Source organism: Bacillus rossius, chromosome 1 (assembly GCF_032445375.1).
Source record: "Bacillus rossius redtenbacheri isolate Brsri chromosome 1, Brsri_v3, whole genome shotgun sequence".
Lineage (NCBI taxonomy): Eukaryota > Metazoa > Arthropoda > Insecta > Phasmatodea > Bacillidae > Bacillus > Bacillus rossius.
The window spans coordinates 37,291,051-37,316,270 of NC_086330.1; the positions used below are offsets into that span (position 1 = coordinate 37,291,051).

The 25,220-nt window shown below is 37.4% G+C and overlaps 1 protein-coding gene across 2 annotated transcripts in view; it reads left to right on the forward strand.

Moving 5' to 3' along the window:
• The window catches only part of LOC134534874 (uncharacterized MFS-type transporter C09D4.1-like), a 112,588-nt gene that overhangs the window by 79,168 nt on the left and 8,200 nt on the right, over positions 1-25,220 (forward strand). For both annotated transcript variants that reach the window (XM_063373521.1, XM_063373530.1), the window contains exons 2-4: positions 13,665-13,909; positions 17,797-18,021; positions 24,096-24,237. In XM_063373521.1, coding sequence (XP_063229591.1) covers positions 13,665-13,909; positions 17,797-18,021; positions 24,096-24,237 — 612 coding nt within the window. The remainder of the gene's footprint in view (positions 1-13,664; positions 13,910-17,796; positions 18,022-24,095; positions 24,238-25,220) is intronic.

A 25,220-nucleotide genomic window follows, 5' to 3' on the forward strand; every position in this document is an offset into this window, starting at 1 on the left:
TTGATTTTAAAAAGAGCAAAAATACTTTCAGTACACTATGTTGCGTCAATTCTTACTTAAATGCTTTGAATGTACATAAAAAACCAGAAAACCTAATTTAATGTCTGCCGAATTTGATCGTACCGCTCAACACGATTTTTGGGTCTGCTTCTGCTTGTGAAATTTTGGTTTCTCTTACGTTAAAAATAAAGGAAACAATTGTTGGCTTTTGTAGAAACTAGATCAATTTCTTGAATTTTCAAGAAAAATGATTGATTTTATACTTGTTTTATAATCGTACAATAATAGCTACTAATAGCAAAAAAAATGCAATTTTTTTAGAATAAAATCTGTTTAAGATAAGTGGACGAATGCACTTTCTTAAAAAAAATTACAATTAATTATCGTCCATTTCAACTTCCATTGGGATGGTTTGTTCCAAAGGTAAGCCTAACCGGTTAATTTCACTCCCTACACATAAAATGAAAATCTTTTCTTTTGGAAAAGATTAATTTGGAAACCATTTACCAATAATTAGTTTGAATTACTACAAGAAAGGTATTGTAACTTTGTACAGCACATGACTAGGAATAGTTTTGCATATATGACATACGTTTTCGGTATAATACTAAGGTTTATTATTAAAATAGGTGCATGATTTTATATTTTAAATGAATTTTCTTTCAACCATAACATTTTTTAAACCATGGAGAATAAATTCGAATATACCATTATTCGATTTACTGTTGTAATTATGCTTAATAATGTGCGCAGTTAAAACTGTAAAGATATTCAGGGAACGGTTACAAATAACTTTAACTATTGGAGGTACTGGGACAACACATTGCAAATGCGAGAGTAAGAATCTGAACCCAGCATTACTGCAAACACTATTTTGTAGTGATATAGTTGTTTTCATGTAAATGTTCTGATAAACAAATATCTGTAATTTAAAATAAATATTTATGTTCCATTTACAAAAAAAATAAATACATTGTAATAAGGAACCATTGATTTCAAGTTGTGTGACCCACCACGTCACACTGAAGCATCATGCCTTATGGTAGTTAAAGCACTTCAAACAAAATCTCTGCTAAAGTAAGAAACATACAATGCTGCGTGAGTGGAATTGACTTAACGGCGCGCTGTCTGGCGTGCCAGTTGGAAGAACCAACTCTTCCAGGGAGCAGTGACACCTGTACGAAGAGCACGCGTGTTTGATAAGTGAGAAAGAAAGCAACAAAGCATCTGTACATTGTCTCCGAGAGTTACATGACACGGAGTGTTTGTAGAGCCACAACATGCAGTTTAGATAGCGTCACCACCGGGAGCGAAACGGTTTTTAAGAAACCCCGTCTATGATGAACGCATCTGTTTATTTATTCGTCAGCGTCTGTTTCTGTCTTCCTCCAAATGATACACAGGCATAACACAAAGAATCATTCAGCTCCGTTGTCTAACTTAGCAGAATTTAAGATTTATTTTTCCAGAACCATCTTCCAACTTTTGGCCTTACGTGCATAAATCATCGAGCCCAATAGCACACCAAGTCCTGCTTCGAGCTTCAGTTAGTTTTCAATGCAATTCATTAATAGTCTTGGTTGCCAATTTATAGATATTTTGTTGTTTTGATGGATAGTTATTTAGTTACGTATGTTACTGAAATGGACGAGGTCGTAATCGGGTCAAGATTACCGTTTCATCTAAACAACGAACTGGTGAAAAAAGTAAAACAAATCAGTGGAATTCGACAGTAATCAACTATAAAAACTCCATAAGTAAAGCAATTATGAACCTTTGCAATAAAATGTTATTTATTTGCAACTGTTTTTAATACTTAAAATTTTGAGCAAATATTCGTACGAAAGCTGTCTATCAGGAAAATATATGAAGGGTTAGATGTCGCTGTACCTTACAATGATATTTTTTAAGTTCATTTTAAAAAGTGTTTTTTAAGTCATTATTTTTCATAGAAATTTAAAAATTTTAATCAAGTTTATGCAAAAGATAATCAGAACCAAAATTTTCCAGTTAGTAAACCAAAGTCGAATTGAACCTAACAACTTAGGACGGCACTTACACTACTTTTATTTTGAATACTTGTTAAATAATTTGCTAAACAGTTTATAACATTTGCTATCTAATGATCAGTTACAAATAAATATGATACTTAGTAACCAGCTGAGAATAATTTTAATGTAATATTTTAAAAGTGATTGTTGAATCACGACTTATGCATACACTATGCAGGTATAAATATTATAATGAGTTACTAAACTTTAGTTGTTTTATTGACGGGCGAGGTCAATAGAGATCGAGTACACTGGAGAAGAACTCTGCCGTACCAGCATCTTACTGTATTGAATTCAGGAACCCACGTAAAAAAAAAAAAAATTGGTTGTCTGTAAAGTCGGTTTACGGACGATAGTTTAACGTGACGTCATAACAAAACATTGATGAAATGATTGCATACTTTTATGAATAAAATTGAATCTTTTTATTGAACTATCACTATTTTGTATGGATACAAAGAAAAGGTGACATTAAATCTACAATTTAATTGATAAATTTACTTTTATTTGCACTAATTAATTCAAATATATTTATTACTTTAACGAAGAGATTATTTTAACTATAACTTTTATACAATCATGTTTGCTATTTAACTTCTTCCAATCTGTGTTATTCTGTTAACGATAGGACGATGATAGGACAATTAGGAAAAGAATGGGAGTGTTTCAAGTTTAATGTGTCTCGAAAAAGTCAAATCGGCCGGTTGTTCCAATCGAGTGGAAGAGAGATAGATGCGGCGCAAGCGTACAACGAGCGTAACGGGACACATCGTAACGGGAGAATGTGCGTAACGGGACACTTTTTCCGTGCGTGCAGCCGGCGTTCATCGATTTATTAGACGTTGTCACGTCAAAAAAAAAAAAGAAATCACGATGACCGAACCTGGGTTGGAAACAGGGGTCCTCCGGAAAGCGGGCGGGGTGCATTACCACTACACCGGTGACCAGGGGGGGGGGAAGGTGGAACCCCGAGTGTCCACACGCGTCACGGAGCTGCTAAATGTCGTCCAAACAGCCGCCCGCCCAGCAACACTCACCAAGCCGCCTCGCGGAAACACCCATTCCGCGACTCCCCTCTTCCGAGAGCATCTTCGAGTCCGCCGCGCCCGGGAGACGGTCCACACGTCCACGCCGTCAAACGGACGGAAGGAATTTCATACGCAAAAGCTAGGCGGAGCATGCCAAACCCGTCACAATTTCATATTTTTTTTTTAGAATTAATGTTTTATATATATATATATATATATATATATATATATATATATATATATACTAGATAATGCCCGGCATGCGTTGCAATGCCTCAATCAATTTTTTTTTGTAATTTTTTAAACGTATACTAAGCATCACTCTTTATCTCTCTAATTCTCTATCTCTCTATGTATATCTCTATAACTCTCTCTATCTTTCTATTTATATCTCTATCTCTCTATATATCTTTCTACATATATATATCTCTATATATCTTTCTAGCGGACCCGACAGACATTGTCCTGCCCAAATGTACTTTTTGTGAGATATGGATATGGCGGTAAGTATTTCTACGCTGGACATTTTGTATCTTCTCATTATACATACCCCTCCTCTTGGGCACGCCACTGCCGTTACCAAAAACCTTTCCCATGGTTACGCAGAAAGCAACAACAATGCAAAAGCCCGTTGCCATGGAGGCTAATTATCAACATTTCTTAGTTTTTTTGCTTTTAAAGCGTGTTTTTTTTAGTTTTTTCTTAACTCAGAATCGAGATAAAATATCCAATTGTGAATCTAAACCATCATCGAATCCCCGTGAACTCACACAAAAAATTTCATCAAAATCGGTCCAGCCGTCTAGGAGGAGTTCAGTGACATACACACGTACACAAGAAATATATATAAAGATATATTATATATATATATATATATATATATATATATATATATAAGAGATTGAGACGTGCCTTGCAGATTACGTCAACTGCAACGAATTATCTAGTACACGCTGCAAAATATATATGTGGACAGTAATACAGACGAATACAACACAGCGAAGACAAGCAACACGGGTGTTGAAGTGTTCGCGACGATAAGAAACGACCACTGCGCGTCAGTCTGGCTACCTCTCGTACAACCCTGCTGCGACTCCTGCCTACTTATAGGCGCACAGGTGCAGGGGACAGGTTGCAGTTTCACTGACGTCGCGTCTGTCCCGTTGCTAGAAGCCTTCTGTGGCTATCTGCGCTGTCTCCGTTTGTCGCCTAGAGTTTTTTAAAACAAATATTCATTACATTTTTGATGTGTAACCTCTTAGCTCTCGCTGTACTGCTTTTTGGTAGGAGTAATTTCGTGAATGGAACGGAAGTCGAATGAACGGAAATGCGTAACCTCGGTGCTGCCAACTGTGGCGGATGGCACAGAAATCTCGAAAAGATGGAGGACCTGCGAGATTCATCCGTATTAATTTCATTCATGAACATCACAGAAATTACACCACGCGTAGGTATTAAATAATAAAACTTAATAATTTAATTATTATATAGTACTTTATGCAATAATTTATAGTCATAAAAAGAAAAAAAATAACAACTGAAAAAAATATGTTAGAATCCTAGCATTATAATTTTCACAGCTCTTATTTAAAGTTAAAGTGTTGAGATAGCCCATCATACTGTAGAGACAAAACAAATTGTTATCCTCTATATATTCGACGCCATGACAAATTAAAAAAGAAATTCGTGATTAAATTGCTGCTGCTGAATCTTAAATGATTAATCAGCTATAAAAAGATCAAGGTTTGTTTTTAAGGAATGTAGTTACAGACTGGTTTCAGTCCTTTAAGCAAAATCAAACACTTCGTGTTATAATTAGTGTTTTAAAATTATTCAGGTCAATATTTTATTTTAAAGAATTATACGCGAAAATTTATGTCTTAAGTTTAGTATTGTATGCGTATATGCAAAACGAGAACATAAATTTTTCAAGTCTTTTCATTTTCATAGGATATGTGTCATTATAGAGTTTAAATTTTCGGTTTGCTATCAGATGATTCGATAATCGACGCAGCTGCTCCGGTAGCGAGTTCTTGCGGTGGGTGTGGAAACTAAGTTTGAGTCACGCCCAGAAATATAGTTGAAAACACAATTTGCGTATATTTATCACGTGTGGCACTATTTTAAAGAATTCTGTGTCGAATATCGTGTCCGAGTTTCATTATCATAAGTGTATTTGTATAATGAGAACCCACGGATTATCTCGTTACTGAGGTTTGATGTTACAAAACTCTGGATAGCACTGAAAGACTCGCTCTCGTTATTTATTTATTTTTGACGTGACAACGTCTAATAAATCGAAAAAGTGTCCCGTTACGCACATTGTCCCGTTACGCGGTGTCCCGTTACGCTCATTGTACGCTTGCGCCGCATCTATCTCTCTTCCACTCGATTGGAACAACCATCGATTTGACTTTTTCGAGGCACATTAAACTTGAAACACTCCCCATTCGTTTCCTACTTTTCCTATCATCGTCCTATCCTTAACAGAATAACACATATTGGAAGAAGTTAAATAGCAAACATGTATAAAAGTTATTGTTAAAATAATCTCTTCGTTAAAGTAATAAACATATTTGAATTAATGAGTGATAATATATAAAAATGATTCAATTTTATTCATAAAAGTATGCAATAATTTCATCAATGTTTTGTTATGACGTCACGTTAAACTATCGTCCGTAAACCGACTTTACAGACAACCAAATTTTTTACTAGTCTGTAGTTCTATATAATTATTGTACAGCGGGACTGTAAATTAGTTTGCAGAAAATAAACTAAAAAATTGCCAGACTACTTATACAAATTATATTTCACTGTTATGAAATTACATAATTCATGCTGAACTAAGAACATAAGAATACATAAATTTGTTCGTTACTAAGGTTAGATGTTACTGCATGTGTTAATGGCACACGAAACTACAGTAAACTCGTTTAATAACATCATGTTAGTGTTAAGAATACTTCAAGTATCCGCTCTACCGCTCTGGTTCTGGTGGTAGAGCGCCTGCCTTGTGACTTGTAGGACCCGGGTTCGCGCCCCGGCTTCTCCAAGGCGGATTGCCCAGATAAAATGGTGGCATTTTCTCTGGTATGAATACAATCCCTTGCAACAAGTCAGGCTACCAAAAGAAACGGTGGGTGGAACAGAAAAAAACCTTCCAGGTGGCTTCCAAATGGGGAGCCCGTTTCTTTTCTTGGGCTCCCCATGCGGTGGCCATTCCGGGGGTTTCTCCGGGGGAACGGAGTTTTGCAAAAATATTTTTTTTTTAAATTATAAAACAACCTTAAGTGTTTATTGCACAGTTATTATTATATTATTATTATTATTAATCGTAAAGTAGTTAATTGAACATTATAAATCAAGCACTTTGGGTTTGAACCTCCCTTCCGAGGTGTTTTTTTCTTGTTATTTCATTTATTTTAATATTTAAGTGTGGTTTAACTGACTTGAATGTTTTTTTTTTTGGGGGGGGGAATTCCATACGTGATATTTTACTTATTTTCTACATAATCTAACTTCAGCAAGTTGTCTGAGCTCTGTTAGTATATATGAATAAATATTATTTTTAATTTTATGTAAAGGAAATTAAAATACAGTGACATAGGTCCATAATATTTTACAAATTTACTTACCCCTATTACAAAGGACCTTTGAGATCACATATGCAAATTGTAATTGTACTATTTTGTTTTGTACGGCTAGATACTTTAGACCGATGACTATATTATTGAGTGAATATGTTCAAACGAAGAGCTCTAAATTGCTGACAGTTCCCCTCCCCCAAAAGTCACGACATCCCTCGAACAACAGGGACACCCACCTACCTACAGACGTATCGTAACGCCGCAAACATATCCCTTGAAACAGTCCTCCACAAGTCGAACAGAGTCGATGAAATCCACGTTCGTCGTGCGCGACCGGGCATGTGAAGCTTCAGTTACTCACGCTACTTCTTGACTTGCGAGCAGGCGATCAGCCTTAGATAATGTCTTGTCTGTAAACCTTGACCTCCCCGTCCCGTTACGTCGAAGCTTGTTTGTTTACGTTCGCCTGTGCGTGTGTGTTTGTGTGCCAGTGAGGTCACGCGTTAGTAGGGTTACCAACATTGTGGCAGGAAATTAAATCTAAACAACTATATATATTTTAGTATTTTCTCATGATTAGCTGAATATGGTTCAACATCTGTTATTGCTCCTAATATTTGAATTAATTAATTTTACGACCTCTAATCTACGTAAACTGTTTTTTTCTTGTACAAGAAGAATAAATAAAAGCTAAACCAATTTCCTTGGAGATGATTATATAACAGTGAAACGCGAGGAAGTTTTGGCCTGTATATGTTTATAGAAGTAGAACATACACATTCTTTTCGTTCCCATTTTTCGGCAATTAATATATTTTGCAACACTCTATATGGAAGCATTATAATTTTTTCACCCTTATCAAATATCTATTCCATGTTGATACAACAGTATTCACGTTACATTCACGACAGTTAGTCCATCTGAATCCAACATAAAGTCAACTTAGGTCACATAAAACTTTCTTCGCATATCGTTTAGTACAACGGCAAAACATGTGTTTTAAGAGTAGTGCAACATGTTGTGAAGATATAAATAAGCGCCTTGTTTAAATTACGACTCATTTAATCATATCAGCCTATTACAGTCAATTAAATTTACCAGGTAGATGGTAAGCTAACAAATGGCCACCACTAGTGTGGACTCTTTATTTTACATAATTCCAAAGTTTTAAACTATGGGCAGAAATCAAAACAGTAGGTTGTAAATTCATTACTTTATTACATATACCAATGAAATTCTGTTAAGAAGGTTATTTTGTACACCATAAACGCTGTATATTATTAAGCCCTAGATAAAAAGATTAAATAAATATTACATAGGTATGAAAGAACATTTTTGCACTATGAAGAAAATGCACAGTAGACACTATGAGCTCCGCTCTGATTAATACGTGAAATAACAAAACGCGCTGAGGGATGTTTTATAGCCCTCCGTTAATATCCTACTGAAGTCGTAAACCATTTTTATTTTACAGCACATTCTCTTCTTGGTATCACTTAAAAAATGCTAACAAGATTTTCTTTTTTAACGAAAGCTGGCAATGGAATAAACGGAAGTTTAACTTTATAACCATTACAAATTCACAGATAGTGTAGTAGTTTTATGAATGATATTTGAACATATATGTTTTAGTTTGATTGCTTGTGGATTCATATGCACCCACGTTGGTGACTGTATGAATATAAATTTGTAACGGGAATTTTGTCTGTAGTTTTCAAAATAGTACTAAGGGCACTTTATATCCTGAAAAAAAAGAAATAACAAAACTTTGGAAACACATTTTCAGTCGGTATGTTATGTTGGTTTACTTACTACTTGAGAATGAACCATCAAAGTCTTTTCCACAGACATTCTTAAAATATTTACTTAACCAGTGTCTTAACAGTTTAAGAAACGGTACTCCTAGTTACTCTAGGTTATCTGTGAGATAAGACGTGGAGTGAACTCTAAAGTCTATATGACATCTACACATTGCAGTTTTTACACACAGTTTTGTTTGGTTTCCCGTTGTTTTATAAGCATTTCAGTCATAGATTTTTCTTTGATTATATTTATACATCAAGTAATTATAGCGTTCATGAACAAAAAAATTGGAGATTATCATGACTCTACGGTTCTGTATTCACGTTAAACATTTAGTTACATAATCGAATAGAAATTTACCCGTTAGCTATGGTAATAACAGCTTGTAGTGAATGAAATCTTGTTCACGCTGCCATTATAAATCTAAACGTGAACATGTTTATTAATGTTATATTTTACTAACATGTCTGAAAAATGTATGATGATAAAAAATAACCCTCCATTATTTCAATGAAAAAAAAAAATGTTACCTCAAAAAAACCTCGCATATTACTTCCAATTAAAAAAATTATTCACCCCCAACTTCAAAAGAAAAGGCATGCAACATCCTTGAGAAGCACGTTAGACATACAGATTACAGATTCTTTTAACGTAATTTCTCATTATGAACATGCAGCCGAAATTTACCGGTTGAATTCTAATTCTGTGTATTTCGTCATATGTTTTTTTTTTTTTTTTTTTTTTTAAGTTGTGGGGTCTGAAAGTTTTGTTATTAGTATGTTAAATGTGAATGTGTGCGTGTGTATGTGTGGTTTTCTTCAAGAGGTTATTATCGTTCCCGCCTGGCGCTGGGAGGCTTAAGGCCCGTCTACAATTGTCCGAACCTGTGCGTGGTCCGCGTCCTTATCCGAATGTGAGTGACGTCACATTGTCTCACCGAAAACTTCCCTGTCCACAATTGCGATGTCCGATGTCCGAATGTATTGATTTCTAAAGTTGTCACTAGAGCGGAGTAAATGTGCCAAACCAAATGTTTTTGTTTATATTTTTGATGCTTTGTAGTTTGAGATTGAACTTATGTAAGTTATAAGTGACTAACAACACCTTCAATTTCCTTCTATAACAAAAACAAACACAGCATTTTCAAACGGGAACCGGAAATTCAAATATCGTGAGTGTTCTGTTCTTTTTCTGTTTCCGAAGTACACAGGTTGGGACAAAATGTTCAAATTGACGAATGTCTTCGGACCAGGTAGGTTCGGACCTTCGCCCACTTGACGCATGACGTCAGAGGGTCATGTGGACCAATCAGCGACGAGTGACCTTCGGACACAGTTTAGGACATTGCTACTGTAGACGGGCCATTACAAGCTTCCTAGTTCTCATGAATCCAGGCCTGGAGTAGAACTGAAACCCCCCGACCACTTGGGTCACAAGTAGCGCGCGCTCATCCTCACTCCGCCGCGCGGTGTTCAGACCGAGGTTCAGACCGGGCCAGTCACGACGGGCGTCGGGATGAGGTTGTGCTGACTGAAGCCCGGGTGGGCCACGTGACGGGAGGACACCAGCCGCGCGGCCAATCAGGTGACACCGGGATACGTCACGGCGCTGACGAGTCGCGCAAAGCCAGGAGCTTTACAGGATGGACTAGTGTCACTGACTTAAGTAATCAATCAGTGAACTCACAGTAACTGTAAATCATGCTGACGGAGAGTTTGCTGACTGGCGAAAACAGCGGAACTCGGCGGGAATCAGCGATGAAAGGCGCAATCCCCTAAATCATTTTGCTTCAAAAATTGTGAAAAATCTTTTCAATTATGTAAATTTAATCAATACTGTAACATTAGTTGATAGTTAACAAAGAGTTTTATTTGAATTAAAAAAGATTTTGAGAACCTTAAATTTAAATTTACATTTAATTTCTGGTATAAATTGAGAACATTAAATGCCTATAACATAATTTTTAATTAACCGTTGGCATTTAGCCGTTGACGCAATAAACTTTATTTTAATTACATCATTTATAGATCAATAAAAAATAAGTATTTCCAAAACCCAGAAGAAATAAGGTTTCTATGATTTTGGCAAAACGATTTTTTGTTTTGTTTGTGAATACTATCCTAAAAAATATTTTTTACTACAAAAAGCTACTTATGATCGGTTAATTCAAAACTGCATTCCACACGATTACATGGTCATGGTTCATTCTAGCGTTGGTGTATACATATGCTTAAATTTTTGCAAACCATTGCAATAATATTAATTAAGTTTATGTAAAATTATATAAACAATTACCATAGTTTATTCATGAACTTATGAGAAAAACTCGAAATTAAAGAAACAAATTAATTTATGATTAAAAAAAGAATCGGAATCCAATGCAAAATTAGTGGAAGTCACTGGTACATAGTTCATACTTTTTTTTTTAACAAACCGTTTTATTTCAAGTGAGTTAGTTCCGTCAACTAGTTCATAGTTGCAGGTTTTTGTGCACCGTTGGGTTATTTTAAATTCAGATTAAAGAATATTGTTACCGATTATGTGAAAGCGTTAACAAAACCCTGTAGAAGTTGTGATTTGAACACATACTAAATTAATTGTTAAGAACTTTTTAAAGTACCTATGCCTTCGAAAGTAAACAGAATTGTGTCAAAATTAATTTTACACACATGTAAAAGTAGATCATTAACACTATAAAAACCACTTTACTTTTTGTGAAAAACATAATATTACTATATATATACTATACTGCTTTGCACATAAACATCCTAATACACACGATGTCCATAAACTAATGTCCAAGTTTAAATGGTATATTATAACGGTTTAATTTATATTATTTACAACAAATCATACATCAAATTGAAGGTAAACTAACCTAGATTATTTTAGAAAAGTTCAATATGTACAAATGTTCAACCTTTAGTTATACGGCACACATCCAACTTAAAGTTCAATTCTTCCCACACTTCGGTTAACACGTCCGATGTAATAGAAGCAATAGTCTCATCGATTCTGTGTCAACTCTGGCAAGTAATTAGGTAGCAGCGGAACGTAGACACGATCTTTAATAAAGCCCCAAAAGAAAAAATCGCTTGGCGTTATGTCAGGTGAACGTGGAGGCCAGCGGAAAATAGCTCTGTCGTCTCGATCATCACTACTAATCCAACGGTCAGGGACTTCGACGTTCAACCACAATTGTACAAAGAGATTCCAATGGGGAGCGGTTCCATCCTGTTGCCAAATTAAGTTTGCAGGTTTATCCTCTACTAATAGGGAAAAGAGCCATTCTTTCGAGCTGCAAGAGAGAAAATAACAAAGCCTTACTCGCGTATGCGTTTATCTAAAACTGAGTTACTCTTTGTGACCTTAAACCAACAATCTAAATGATTACAGTTAATACTTTCAAATTTTAAAACTTGGACATTCTTTTATAAACATAATGAACTTACTCGACATACACAAATCCACTCGTGTATAAAGGACGTGTCAGCGAACGACTTACCTCAAAACATAGTGTATAACTAAATACTATATAAAGATAATATATATAATAATTGATAATATGCAATTATATTTTGTCAAACTAATTTTGTTTATTTTCGCCAAAAATCCTGGAAATATTTTAAACGAGATGATAACTAGACTATAAAAGTGTGCAATTTAAACAGTTGTTCCACCTCCATCCCTAGATTTAAAAAAAGTGGAAATGGTTATTATTTTCAAAAAAATCAAAAAAATATTCTCCAAGTTACAGTTTATGAATCACAGATAACCAAGAAAAACACTGCAAATAACTTTGGAAGTCACAATTTAGAACAGCCATTTATTGTTTGTAAGTAGTCAAATCTAAAACTAATGGAGAGATAAAAATTTTCTCTCCCCTATATAAAGCTACATTATACCAGATAGACATACGCTACATTTTCTTTATTTAAAAAAAATATATATAAACATTTCCGTAAGATATAGCAATTTTTAACTTAAACCGGAGAAAAAGAACAGATTCTCTGCATTCTGGGCTTAAGCTGTTTAAGCCGTTGCAGATATAACAAAATAACTATACCACGCTGGCACTCGTGCGTTGTAAATATACTTTCTTATGTATCATATTATTTTATATATCTTGCAAGATGACTTGGTTTTTGGTATTAATTCTGATTTATCTGTTATTATATTTTCCATCATATGGATACAATATTGGTTAAACAAATTTAAATTTTAAGACATTAATTAAGGATTAGACAGGTACACATAAAGATATTAAAATAGAATTTTTAAAAAATCTATATCCATCCGTGTGAACCTAGTACTACAGCAAGTAAAATATCTTATAAACATTCATACATGAGAGAAATATAAGTTTATTAATATACAGTAACAACTTATAGACACACATATAGTGACTTTTCCCCCCGTAATTTTACAAGGAAAGCAATTGGAAACTCAGTTGTCAACGATATCACTTGTAAAAATACAAGACAGAGTTTTGTAACATTTGTAATTTTACCAAGCCCTGTCTTGAAATTTTACAAGTTATACCGTTGGCAACGGAGTTTCCAAGAATTTTCCTTGTAAAAGTACGGAAAAAAAGTCACTATACATATGTGTGTAACTAAGTTGTTACTGTATATTAATAAACTTATTTTTCTCTCATGTATGAATGCTTTTTTACTTGCTGTAGTACTAGGTTCACACGGATGGATAAAGATTTTTAAAAAAGATCGCGCTTTGCTGATTTATTACACGCGCTCCCTTACCCTTGCGGGCTGGCATTTACTCCCTAGAAGGGCAGATCCGACGGGGTACTGCATGGACCAATGTAGCTAGGGAATTTGTACCCAGTAAAATTGCGGTCTGGAGGCGTCGGTAAAGAGCTATGTCGAGAGGCTGAGGCCACCCATCCCAGCATCGACACCACCCAACCCCCTAGCTCAATCAGCAACCAATAGCTTCCCTGCCAGCTTGACCTCCCTTCCCCGGCAGACAGTAAAGTCCCCTATCCAGACCTCTTACATCTTTGGGACTCCTGAGAACAACCAGAGAGCCCGCGATCCTGCCGAGGACCTAGTCCACCTCTACTAGCTGAGGCTAGTGCCGGAAGAGTCCACTCCTGGGCTTGCTCGTGATGTGACCGCGATGAGTTGTAAGACTCGCGAACGAGAGAGTCACTTGGCTGTCCGTGTTTGCAGACCAGGAGCAGGACCGAGCGGCCGACTACCAAGTGAAGGTGTACGGCCGGCGCTGGGTCATGCTCGCCATATACGCCTTCTGCGCCACCAGCAACGCCGCGCACTGGCTGCAGTTCTCCATCATCGCCAACATCATCATCAAGTACTACAACGTGAGCAGCCACGCCGTCAACTGGACCTCCATGGTGTACATGGCGGCCTACGTCCTGCTGGTGCTGCCGGCGTCCTGGCTGCTGGACAAGAAGGTAGCCGTCGCACTATCCCCGGGTTCTCTGGACGATCCTTGCGGTGGGGAAGACTGGGTTAACACAATATATGTCTTGCTGGTGCTGCCAGCGTCCTGGCTTCTGGACAAGAAGGTAGCCGTCGCACTATCCCCGAGTTCAATGGACGATCCTTGCGGCGGGGAAGATCGAGTTAACACAATGCATGTCTTGGTGGTGCTGTCGGGATCAATTGCTGCAATTGAAAGTAGTCGTCACTCTCTCCTCAGGTCCTCTGAAAGATTCTTACAATGTTGAAGACTGAGTTACCACAATGCATGTGTTGCCCGTTCAGCTGGTTTTCATAGATAAAATCTCAGGAATGGACAATGAAGACTATCTGTTTAGTTTCAAAACTGCGTTTGCCTGTGCGTCGCTGTATTGTCCGGGGTTGTTGTTTTTTTCTGTATCTACTGCCCTTGTCGCAAATGTCTCTACGTGTGCCCCAGATCTTATACAGCATTCATTCACGCCCAGTTTCATCCGCACAGATTTAAGTGGGCTCCGAACCAACGGGTATCCAACTAATTGCTCATAATTTTGAGCTAAGCCGGGGAGTTGTGATGTAGTCCACGACCTTTTCATATGAGCTTGACCCGTCAGCCATCGCCGGTGCTGAGGCAGTGTCCTTCCAACCAGACTAGGGATGCTTTTGAAAAACATTTTACTCAAGGGAGAAAAATGTGTAAAATCAATAAATATCGTAACAGCTATGAATAAAAATGTACTTTTACATTGAAAAAAGGTACTAATTTCTACGTAAGTTCAAAAATTAGTCTGCTCATGTTTTTGAAAAGTTAACTGAAAGCACTCTCATAACAAATTAACTTAATACGCCGCTGAGTCTAACTACATGTTCTTGTGTATGAATGCATTTGATTACAAACATTTCTCACCATGTGTGTATCCAGATATTAATTAAAAGGGGAAGAGGAGAGGGGTGGAGATATTTTCGGAATTTATCCTTTTTCGTGCGTAAGGATGGTCCATAGTGGCATTACATAATAAATAAACAATAACTATAAGCAAAATAACATTTATTTAACAGCATTTGAGAGGTTTAATTACAAAATTGTTAACTGTACAGTAGCATCTTGCTCTTTGTGCTTTCACTTCTCCCTGAATACGCCCTTATAAATCACTGGTCTGAGCTGGTACCATGGTAACTTGGTCGAGTTCCGACCAGATCGCATGTTACACTTTTTAATACCAATACATTTTCGGGTTCAAAACCGGTTATTCTGTGTACTTCAAATACACTCTGTGGGACGCAACACCAGTACCATTGCACAACTATCCTGCTGACGAGAAGGTTTGGCCTAGTTAAAATAGAATAAAGTGAATGAACAACGGAATATCGTCATCAATCACTCAGTTAAAAAAAAATAACTCAGCAATAATAACTATATTAACAACAAAATTTCAACGAAGTTATTAGTTGAAGATTAGGCTGTTCGGTCTGATGATAGGCCTACATCAGTATATTTACCGCAGAATGTGTACCGAAAACATAGGTAACTCTCATTTATGTGGCATGATTGCTAAGAATAATAAAAGTTATAGATTCTGCGAGTGGTGGCAACTCCTCACTATGTAAAATATAAATTTATTTTTCTACATAAGTGTTTTTTTGGCTGTGTAAGTGTTAACCAGGAATAGCTCAAGGGCTGAGCAAGCCAGCCCTTTTTACTGGATCTTTTGTAATGTCAAATGTTTTGTCATTGAATTTAAGACCTATATTTGTTACGTAACGTAAACTTCATTATGTCGAATTTGATAAGAAACGAAATTTCTAAAGACATTTAACAATACCATCGTCTAAATTAACAAGTTAAAAAAATTATTTCGTTTACTCCAGATTTTCGGAAAAAGAGCCTTGAACCCCGGGGCTAGTACACACCGCCCCCCGCCCAGCCCCTCTCCCTGCAGTAAGGACCATCTCCCAAATATCAGGGCTCAAGGGCGGTTCCAGACAGGGCAAGCCGTCGCCCCGCGCCGGGGTTGTCCATTTGGGCTTTACTTGTCTGACTAGTGTTCTTTTAAAAATATGGGCCTCAGTGGGAATAAAATAAAAATAAAAATATGATTAGCATATAAATTAAAGAACTGGTGTTTACTAATTCCAGTTCATAATTTCGTATTAAAAAAGCTTTCAGATTATCTTATTGCCACTTATACTTACGCGATTCCACCGGAATTTGATCGTAAGCATTTATAAATCTGACTCGAGGATAATTTATCGGAAAAGAATATTAAAATTTCTCAAGTAAAATGAGCAAAACTATCGCCGATACGTAAGTTCCAAGTTGGCTTAAAAATTTGTTTGAAAAAGATAATATTTTCAAATTTATCCTGGAAGAGCCTCGATAAAAGTTAAAAAAAAAAGCCCAGTTCCCGCAGAGTTTAGGACTGCAATTGCGCCTAAAGGCGGAATTACAATAGCCCGTCCGTCACTCTTTCGTCCGCCAACGACCGCAGCTAGACAAGCGTCCGTCAAAATATTTCCCCAAGTACCTAAATTATACTAACAATAATTAATGTTTTTCTCTCAGAGACTTATCTCGATGTTGTTTAGTATTTGTGACGTGTTTCTTTACGTGTTGTATCAGCACATCCTCGGAAAAATTCCGAGCAGTGATATAATTTTTTTGGACATGTGTTTTACGAACAGCGTTGTGGTTATGCAAAAATAATGTGAAAGACCTGATACAAAACACCACAGTCCTGTATTGACTCATATGAACGACCTAATAAAAACACCACAGTCCTGTATTCGAGTAACAATTGACTGCCGCGGCTATAAACCACAGATATAATCCATCCGTCCGTCCGTCGAAAGTGCGAGTTTGCCATTCTTTCGACGGGCTGGCGAATGAAGTTTGTCGGGCCCTCCGATCGGCTGCAGGTGAAGTGACCGACGGGCTGTTGCAAGGCCGTGTGGCTCAGACTTGTTGCTCAATCAGGCAATACCGCCGCAGGGTGAGCTGCAAATGTACTGTCATCACAGCCATTGCGGGCCTCGAGGTCCGAATGCAAGACCCGAGCATCGAACCGCGGGCCCGCGTAGAGTTCCAGGCCACGGATTGCCGCCCAACTACCTCTAGTTGTGAAAATATACGAGGGCTGTTTTTTTTTCAACCTCCGAAAGGCTATATAAAAAAAGGAAATTTACGTAACATAGTAATTCTACCACCAAAAGTACAGTAGGGTCTTACTTATTTTAATACATAAAAGCCAAAACTATCGAGGCATTTGTCATATCGTAACACAAGCTTATCTATGCATGTTTCGAAGAAGTTAGCCGCCAGTGAATAGAGATAACAGGACAAGTGCCTTGATCTCCCGCTCCCTCACGACACCACTGTGAGGCGGGTGGACTAATCGTGCGGCGCACTGGCTCCCGCGTCAAGAATTATCGCAAGAATATGAAAAATGAGGCACAATACTCCGCACAATTAGTCCACCCGCCTTACAGTGGTGTCGTGAGGGAGCGGGAGATCAAGGCACTTGTCCTGTTATCTCTATTCACTGGCGGCGAACTTCTTCGAAACATGACATGCATAGATAAGCTTGTGTTACGATATGACAAATGCCTCGATAGTTTTGGCTTTTATGTATTAAAATAAGTAAGACCCTACTGTACTTTTGGTGGTAGAATTACTATGTTACGTAAATTTCTTTTTTTTATATAGCCTTTCGGAGGTTGAAAAAAACAGCCCTCGTATATTAGGTTTTAATGGTGATGTAGATAACGGATGTTTGGTGACCCTGAGGTGTTGTGAGTCGGGTGGTTTTCGCCGGGGGTTGCAGTCGGGACTCGAACCCCGTGCTGTGCTGAGGGTGCAAGGCCGCGCGTGTCTCCGCCGCAGGGCCTGAAGGTGACCCTGCTGTGCGGCGCCGTGCTGATGACGGCCGGCTCGTGGATCAAGGTGGCGTCCGTGGCGCGCCACCTCTTCTACGTCGCCTTCCTGGGCCAGACGTTCGTGGGCGCCGCTCAGATCTTCATCATCGGCCTGCCCGCCCGGCTGGCCGCCGTGTGGTTCGGGCCCGACCAGGTGTCCACGGCCACCGCCATCGGCGTCTTCGGCATCCAGGTGATTCCCCGCTCCCTCGCCGCAGCACTCGCCGCGACACTCCGTGCTCCTGCACGGGATCCCTCTGGGAACCAGCTGCCGACAGACAGTCGGTAATATCGCGGGTGCGCGGGATAAAGGGGATATGTCAAAATTACTTAAATTAAGATGTTAAACATTTAAAGTTCTTCCAAGTATGCAAGATCAGTAATTAATCATTCCAAAAGTTCAGTGCCATAGAATAACTCACAAGGGTGCTAGACTTAACCCATTTGGACCAATTTGTAGAGCTTGTTCTCCTTTATTTCATTCCATAAAAAAAATACATTGTTACCAATATTTGACTTATCCCCTTATTCACGCGCACCCGAGAATTATACAATTGTACAACACGTGGCTGTGGCAATTTTTTCATAGATGAAATCCGATTTTCGTGATATACCGAGTTGGTGGATAATTTTATATTTTAATTGATATTTCATCCAAGCATAACTTTTTTCAAACCGTGGGAAAGATAAAAGAATATTAAAAAATTTGATATTACATGCGCATTTAATGCTGGAAAGCTATTCGTGGAACGGTTTACAAATATCTTTAACTATAATTGGAGGTGCTGGGTAAGAATCCGAACCCAGTATTACTGCGAACACTATTTTTTTTGTGATACAGTTGTTTTCATGTCAATGTGCAAATGTAGAATCAAGTGACCGTAAATTTATATGACTCTTTCTGTTCCATTTACAAAAAAAAAAGTAATATAGTGCAGGGTGACAGAAGGAACCTTACAGAAATGCGCGTCAGTATTTTTGTTTTGCTACGATGGTCAGACTAGTGCATTGCTATTATTATTATTATTATTAAAACAATTTTTAAATATTTCTAATGATAATTGAATTTGAATTAAACATTTATAAGTATTACTCTCAAACAATAATATTGTAACGGGATTGGGTTTAAAAACAATAAGTACCCGGCGACGACAGCCGTTGTAACCTCTACCGAGAAAAGGGGGGGGGGGGGGAAGAGAGAGAGTAAATAATACATAATAATTGGAGTTTTTACCAAATGTAACGTGACAGTGCTTTATAAAAAGTCAGCACCAACTCTCAATTACTATTATATGGTCAGTAATAAGTTACGCCCTTCTTACTTCGGGGAAAATTTTCCTGAGCACTCGCTAAATGCGGCTTTTAAATAATCGGACAAATACGTGAATATTTGTCATGCGAAAGGTTCTCTGGGACGCGACAATACGATAATAATTTTTTTTCTAGCATTGATGGGCTCTCGTATGTGTGGTGTTGGTTTCTCGGGTAAAACCTGCATGTTTACAATAGAGCGATGTTTTGCTGTCGCATCGTGACCTTCGCGTCGCGCTGTCGTGAGTGCAGCATAGCATAGAGCTTAGTCCAGTGAAGTTAACAAAAACAACACCTCCTACAGGCGCAGGTAGATTCCGAGGTGGCCATTTCTTTCGGTACGTACTAGAAACTTCTGGAACACTATAGAAAATTCTTGAATATTTTGTGATTGTAATGTACTTAACATCTTATGTATTTGCCAATAATCGAAAATGAGGACTCAGACATTTTACCACATTTCATGCAGCTAAAATATTTTGAGACCTTAATTCACTACATCCAGCAAGGGATAATTTAGAATGAAGTTCATACTATACTTACTAAGGTAGAAATTATTTTGTTTTGACTTTCAAACAATATTTTTGATCCTTTTTAATAATAAGTTGTTCGTAAAACTTGTATTGGACCAAGTTATAAGATCATGTCTATAAGGATTACAAACCAATTGAACGGATTTTAACGTGTAGCTACTGAGGGAGTTATGATTAATTTTTGTTCTTCAACATTTTTTTTCCCCACCCCTTGCAGTGATGGTTTACTTTCAAAAACTGTTTCAGACAAAAGTTTATGATAATATTTAGAAGGTTTGCAATAAATTGTAATGATTTGGTAATAGCTATGTCTACTAAGGGAGTTATGATTTTTCGTTGTCCTTAAGACCCTGTTTTTTTCACCCCCTACAGTTATGTTTAGTGATGAAAAATATTTTTACTTAAGTTGTAGAAAACATTTAGAAGGTTTACAATAAATGGTAACAGTTTTGATAGTGTATATGGAATGGAAAATATGATTTTATCCGTATTTCAATTACCTTTTTTAATCCCTTACAGCAATGGTTCGTCTTATGAAAAATTGTTTTAGGCAAATATTTAAGATAATATTTAGGGGGGCCTATAAGGTTTACAAACAATTTCAAAGGATTTGATGGTGTTCCTACTAAGGGAGTTATGAAATTGTTGTCCTCCAACCCCGATTTTTTTCCCAAACATTGTAGTTATGGTTACATGGTTACAAAGGTTTTTGGTATATCTATGAATATATATAATAAATTAGTACGGATGTGACATTTGTCATATTAAGGTAGTTATAAAAATTTTTTGGTTTTAAAAACTTTCCCCATATATAGGGGAGGACGGGGCAAGTTGGCGATGTTAAGAGTTCACCATTTTTTATAATTTTAATTTTGGAAATACGATTTCCTTCTTTCCAGACACTATTAGAATAGTCTTTTGTCGTGGTGTAACTACATGAAAAAAATCTATATTTCTATATTATCTCAAAAATTCTGCCCTTTTAAAAATATAATGCAAATGTGCCATCTTGCCCCGTTACCGGGGCAAGATGACTTTGACTACGGGGTAAGATGACATTTTTGACACAAGTTTAAACATATTTATTCTTAGAATGCAAACTACTGTAAACTAACTAATTTAACATTGTTACATGCGTTTTTACATATAAGGCATGTTATTAAAGGCTTGGTTTGTTGAAAATTACAATTAATAGTTAACTTACATAACTAATTCAGAGTTGGTGTTTTATAAACAATAATCGCACACAAATTTTCCTCCTTCAAAGTTCGAGCAGTCCTCGTGCCACCATGTGTGGCATTTGCAACACTCGATCCAGTCTTCTGATGGAGGATTGACATAAATCTCATCACACACTGGACACTGCACTTCGGATATTTGAGCTGAAGTCATGCCTGTCGAAAGTTGGAGCTTCTTGGATTTTTCTCGAGAATCGAGCTTCAGTTTCTTAGTAACAGTTCCTTTTTTGGCTTCTCTAGACTCTTGTCTTTGTTGCTTCAAACGTTCTTGTTCTATCCTCTGAGCTCTCCTCTGAACCAGAATCGCTTTCATGGGTGAGCTTGTGATGACACTTGCATTTTGCTTATGAGATTATAAAGCTCAGAAAATCAAACAAAAGTTATAAAAGAGTTGTATGTGGATACCACAAAAACCGTATAAAGCACTTGGGGCAAGATGACGAGTCGTCATCTTGCCCCAGTCAACTTGCCCCGATCAGCAATGTTATTAGTATTGGATTTTTTCGCTAGGAAAAAAAATTAAAGGTTAACAATATATAGTGGTTAAGAAAAGTATATAGTCTAAGGTAATAATGTGTGGCATTGAATATCCAAATATCTTACCTGTTTGTCCATGAGATATTACTTCGAAGTTCTTGAAAATTACAATACGTCAGACCAAATGTACGAACATCATCTAACAAACAACTAAATGGTGGCAGCGGCTTCACTGTGCGATTCTTTAGTGCCCACCAGTGTGGAGCGCTAGTAGTGTCTGTTAGGTGGTGCTATCTAGTGCCATGACGTGGAAATAAGTCATTCGTCATCTTGCCCCGCTCGTCAACTTGCCCCGTCCTCCCCTACCTATTTTTTTTTATTTTGCCCATTAACGAACTTGAACGAGATTTTCCATTACTATATTTTTTGTAGCAGTGATCATTTATCACAAAAATGTGATATATATGTTTAAACTTTTGAGATAACGATGGTTTTGGAGCATTATGACTTTGAAACGAAAAACTGTGTAAAACTGTTCCGTAAAAGTACCTAAAAAGTATATTAAAATTCGTGAAAGGTAGCTTGCTACTTTTTTCTGTGTACGAATACAAATTATAAATAATATCCATAGTGTAAACGATATGACAACATACCAAATTAAATTAATTTAAAGAATCGTTTTCTGCATCACTTTAGTTGGACAGTTAAATTGGGTGAACCGATCTGCGAACCAGTGTTGTAGACTTGTGTGAAAGGCGAAACGCCTGAAATGCTTATTGGTGATTCAGCTTTATAAATAAACATTTAGACGTTTTTTAGTTGATGGTACGTAATGCAGTCGGTTGTCCAATTTTTTTTCCTGGCCGCTCTGAAAAGCGTATGGCGTGTGTTTTCTTAAAAGAGAAGGGGAATGGAGTTGAATTAAGATAACAAGGCCAGTGAGAGCACCCCTGTAAAATCCCAAACGCCTCGTTTACGTGTCTGCCTCACCACTACTTGGTTTACTTGGACCTAGCCGTTGGTCCAACTGTGGGATGCAAGTGATTAGCCTGGTAACATTTATAACGCTAGGAAACAACTAACACTTATCATAACTTTACTAACTGCCAGTATATATATGTATATACAAATTAAAATAAAAATAGTTATTTACTAGTCTCGTACACAATTTCAACAATGAATGATTATTGAATTTCAACAAATTTAAAATTTTCGATTTTGAAAAAAAAATTAATTTTAGCAATTTTATTAGTTAATCTAAAAAATGCCCTTTGTCTTACATGTATGCCATATTGATAAATGAGAAGTTTGAGTCTTTGTAGAGCAATATATTAAGGCTGGGTTTCACATGCCATATGGATTTTATTTTCATATTTTTTCATCATTAGTGTTAGTTAAAGGGTATTTCTATAAATTGAAAACTACTTAAATTTGTTCGGTCACGACAAAATATTAACGGATATTTACTACGTGTACTATCAGTGGAAAATATTTGTGACAGAACAACAATTGCAAGAAAGTTATAGTGTTAAAATTAATATATATACACACATACATTTAACTACTAGTAATGACAATTAAGTTTTTTTTTAAATGTGAGCGAGTGTAAACATCTAACCTCGGTAACGAGCAAATTCATGTTTTCTAAAGATGAAAATAAACTTATAATATGAAACTCGGACACAATATTTAGCGTAGAATTATTTCAAATAAAGCCGAGCGTGATAAATGCACGAAAAATTGTGTTTTTAATTACATTTATTGACGGGATTCAAACGTTGTTTCCACACCCGCAGCTAGAATTAACTGCCGAAGCAGCCAAGTCGAAAGGCTCCGATAAAAAAAAAAAGACTTGAAACAATACTAAACCTCAGCTTTGGACCTGATTTTCGACAAACGAGTTTTATAAAAATGCTGCCTCATCCTGTTAAAAATTTCATCAAACCGTTAATAATGTAGTGTTTTCCTTTGTCTCCGTGCACTCTGGTTCACGCCGTCCGCCACAGATGGCAGCACCGTGGTTACACATTTGTTTTCCACGCGATTTCCGTTCCTGTCATGACATTACTCCTACAAAATGCCGTTTACCAAGCGCTGAGATGTTAACACGAAAAAATAAATCAACATGGAGATTGAGACCCGGTCGGAAAGTTCAATATTGCGTACACAAACTGCACGAGCAGTAGACACTAGCCAGACAGAGTAACAGGCGATTTGCCTAAAGGCGGTTTGCCTAAACATGAATTCATTACGGCGATTTTCCTAAAGTCATTTCGCCTAAAGGCGTTTTTCCTAACGTCGAATTGCCTAACGGCTATTTGCCTAAAGGCGATTTGCCTAAAGGCGATTTGCCTAACGGCGTTTTCCCTAACGGAGTTCTGCCTGACGGCGATTTGCCTAACAGCGATTTACCTAACGGCGTTTTGCCTAAAATGTTACTATGATGACAAAACCTCGTTTTGCCTAACGGCGTTTTGCCTAACGGAGAATTGCCTAACGGCGAATTGCCTAACGGCGTTTTGTCTAATGGCAAATTGCCTAACATCGTTTTGCCTAACTACGATTTGGCCAACGGCGTTTTGCCTAACGGCGTTTTGCCTAACCTAACCTAACCTAACGACGTTTTGCCTATCGGCCTTTAGGCTTAACGACACATGCCCGCCAGACAGCGCGGCGCGGTGCAGGCTCGGCTGCAACTGTGTGCGCAGGTCGGCATGGCCACGGGCTTCGTCATACCCCCGGCCATTGTGGGCAACCACGAGGACGCGGACCACATCGGCGGGGACCTGATGAAGCTGTACGTGGGGCTGGCCGTGGGCCCGACCATCGCCCTGCTGCTCGTCATATTCGGTGAGTGAGACTCCGCCGACCGTCACACCGGTATAAGGGACCGGTAAAATTTCGCGGATCCAATGACCTCTAGGATAGCCTCCATTTATCCTCTGCACTTCTCAAAGTAAACACGCGTGTTCATTGGTTACTAAATAATTGTGAGTCGTCTCCACTGGGTAGGCTTGTGATTCGACGCTTCTTTGGTCGGATAGTCTCTCATTGGCCCAGAGAGCTCCAGTTAAACCGCGATCCAATAGCAGAACCAGCAGAATTATACACATGTTTGAATTTTCAGCCTATCACGAAATGAATCCGCGAATTTTTCCGGTCTCGACACACTGGTCGTTCAGGCATCTGTCAACTCTCCACGCAGAAGCTTCCTCTGGGAAACCAGTTTACAAGAAATGGTTTCTAATGTCGTAGCTTTGTACAATACACGGTTATCATTATTAATTTTTGCATAATATGAAAATACGTTAAGAAATTTGGTGCAATATTTTATATGCTTATTAATGTTTCATTCAAGCATAACCTTTTTAAACCATGGTAAAGATAATCAAATATTCAACAATTTGGCTTTATTTTGTTTTTTTCACCGCGCGCAGTTAATACTGAAAGATATTCAAAGAACGGTTTACAAATAATTTTGACTATTGGAGGTACTGGGACAACACAACGCATAAGTGCCCGGATAAGAATCCGAACCCAGTATTACTGCGAACAATTTTTTTTACAAATATCTGTATTTTTACACTAATATTTCTGTTCCATTTACAAAAAAAAATTACAGTGTACAGACGACGTTTACATTTTATCGTAATTTGCCCATTATGTGTTTAGAACAACGTAAATGATAATTAAGTTTTTGAATAAAATTCATAATACATCGTACCCATAGAATATAAATGGATGTATAAAGTCAAATTTCAGAAATACCTCAACCCAAGTTACAATAGGCGTGCAAGGGACGTGTTGTACCCTTTACATTTTTTCATACAGTC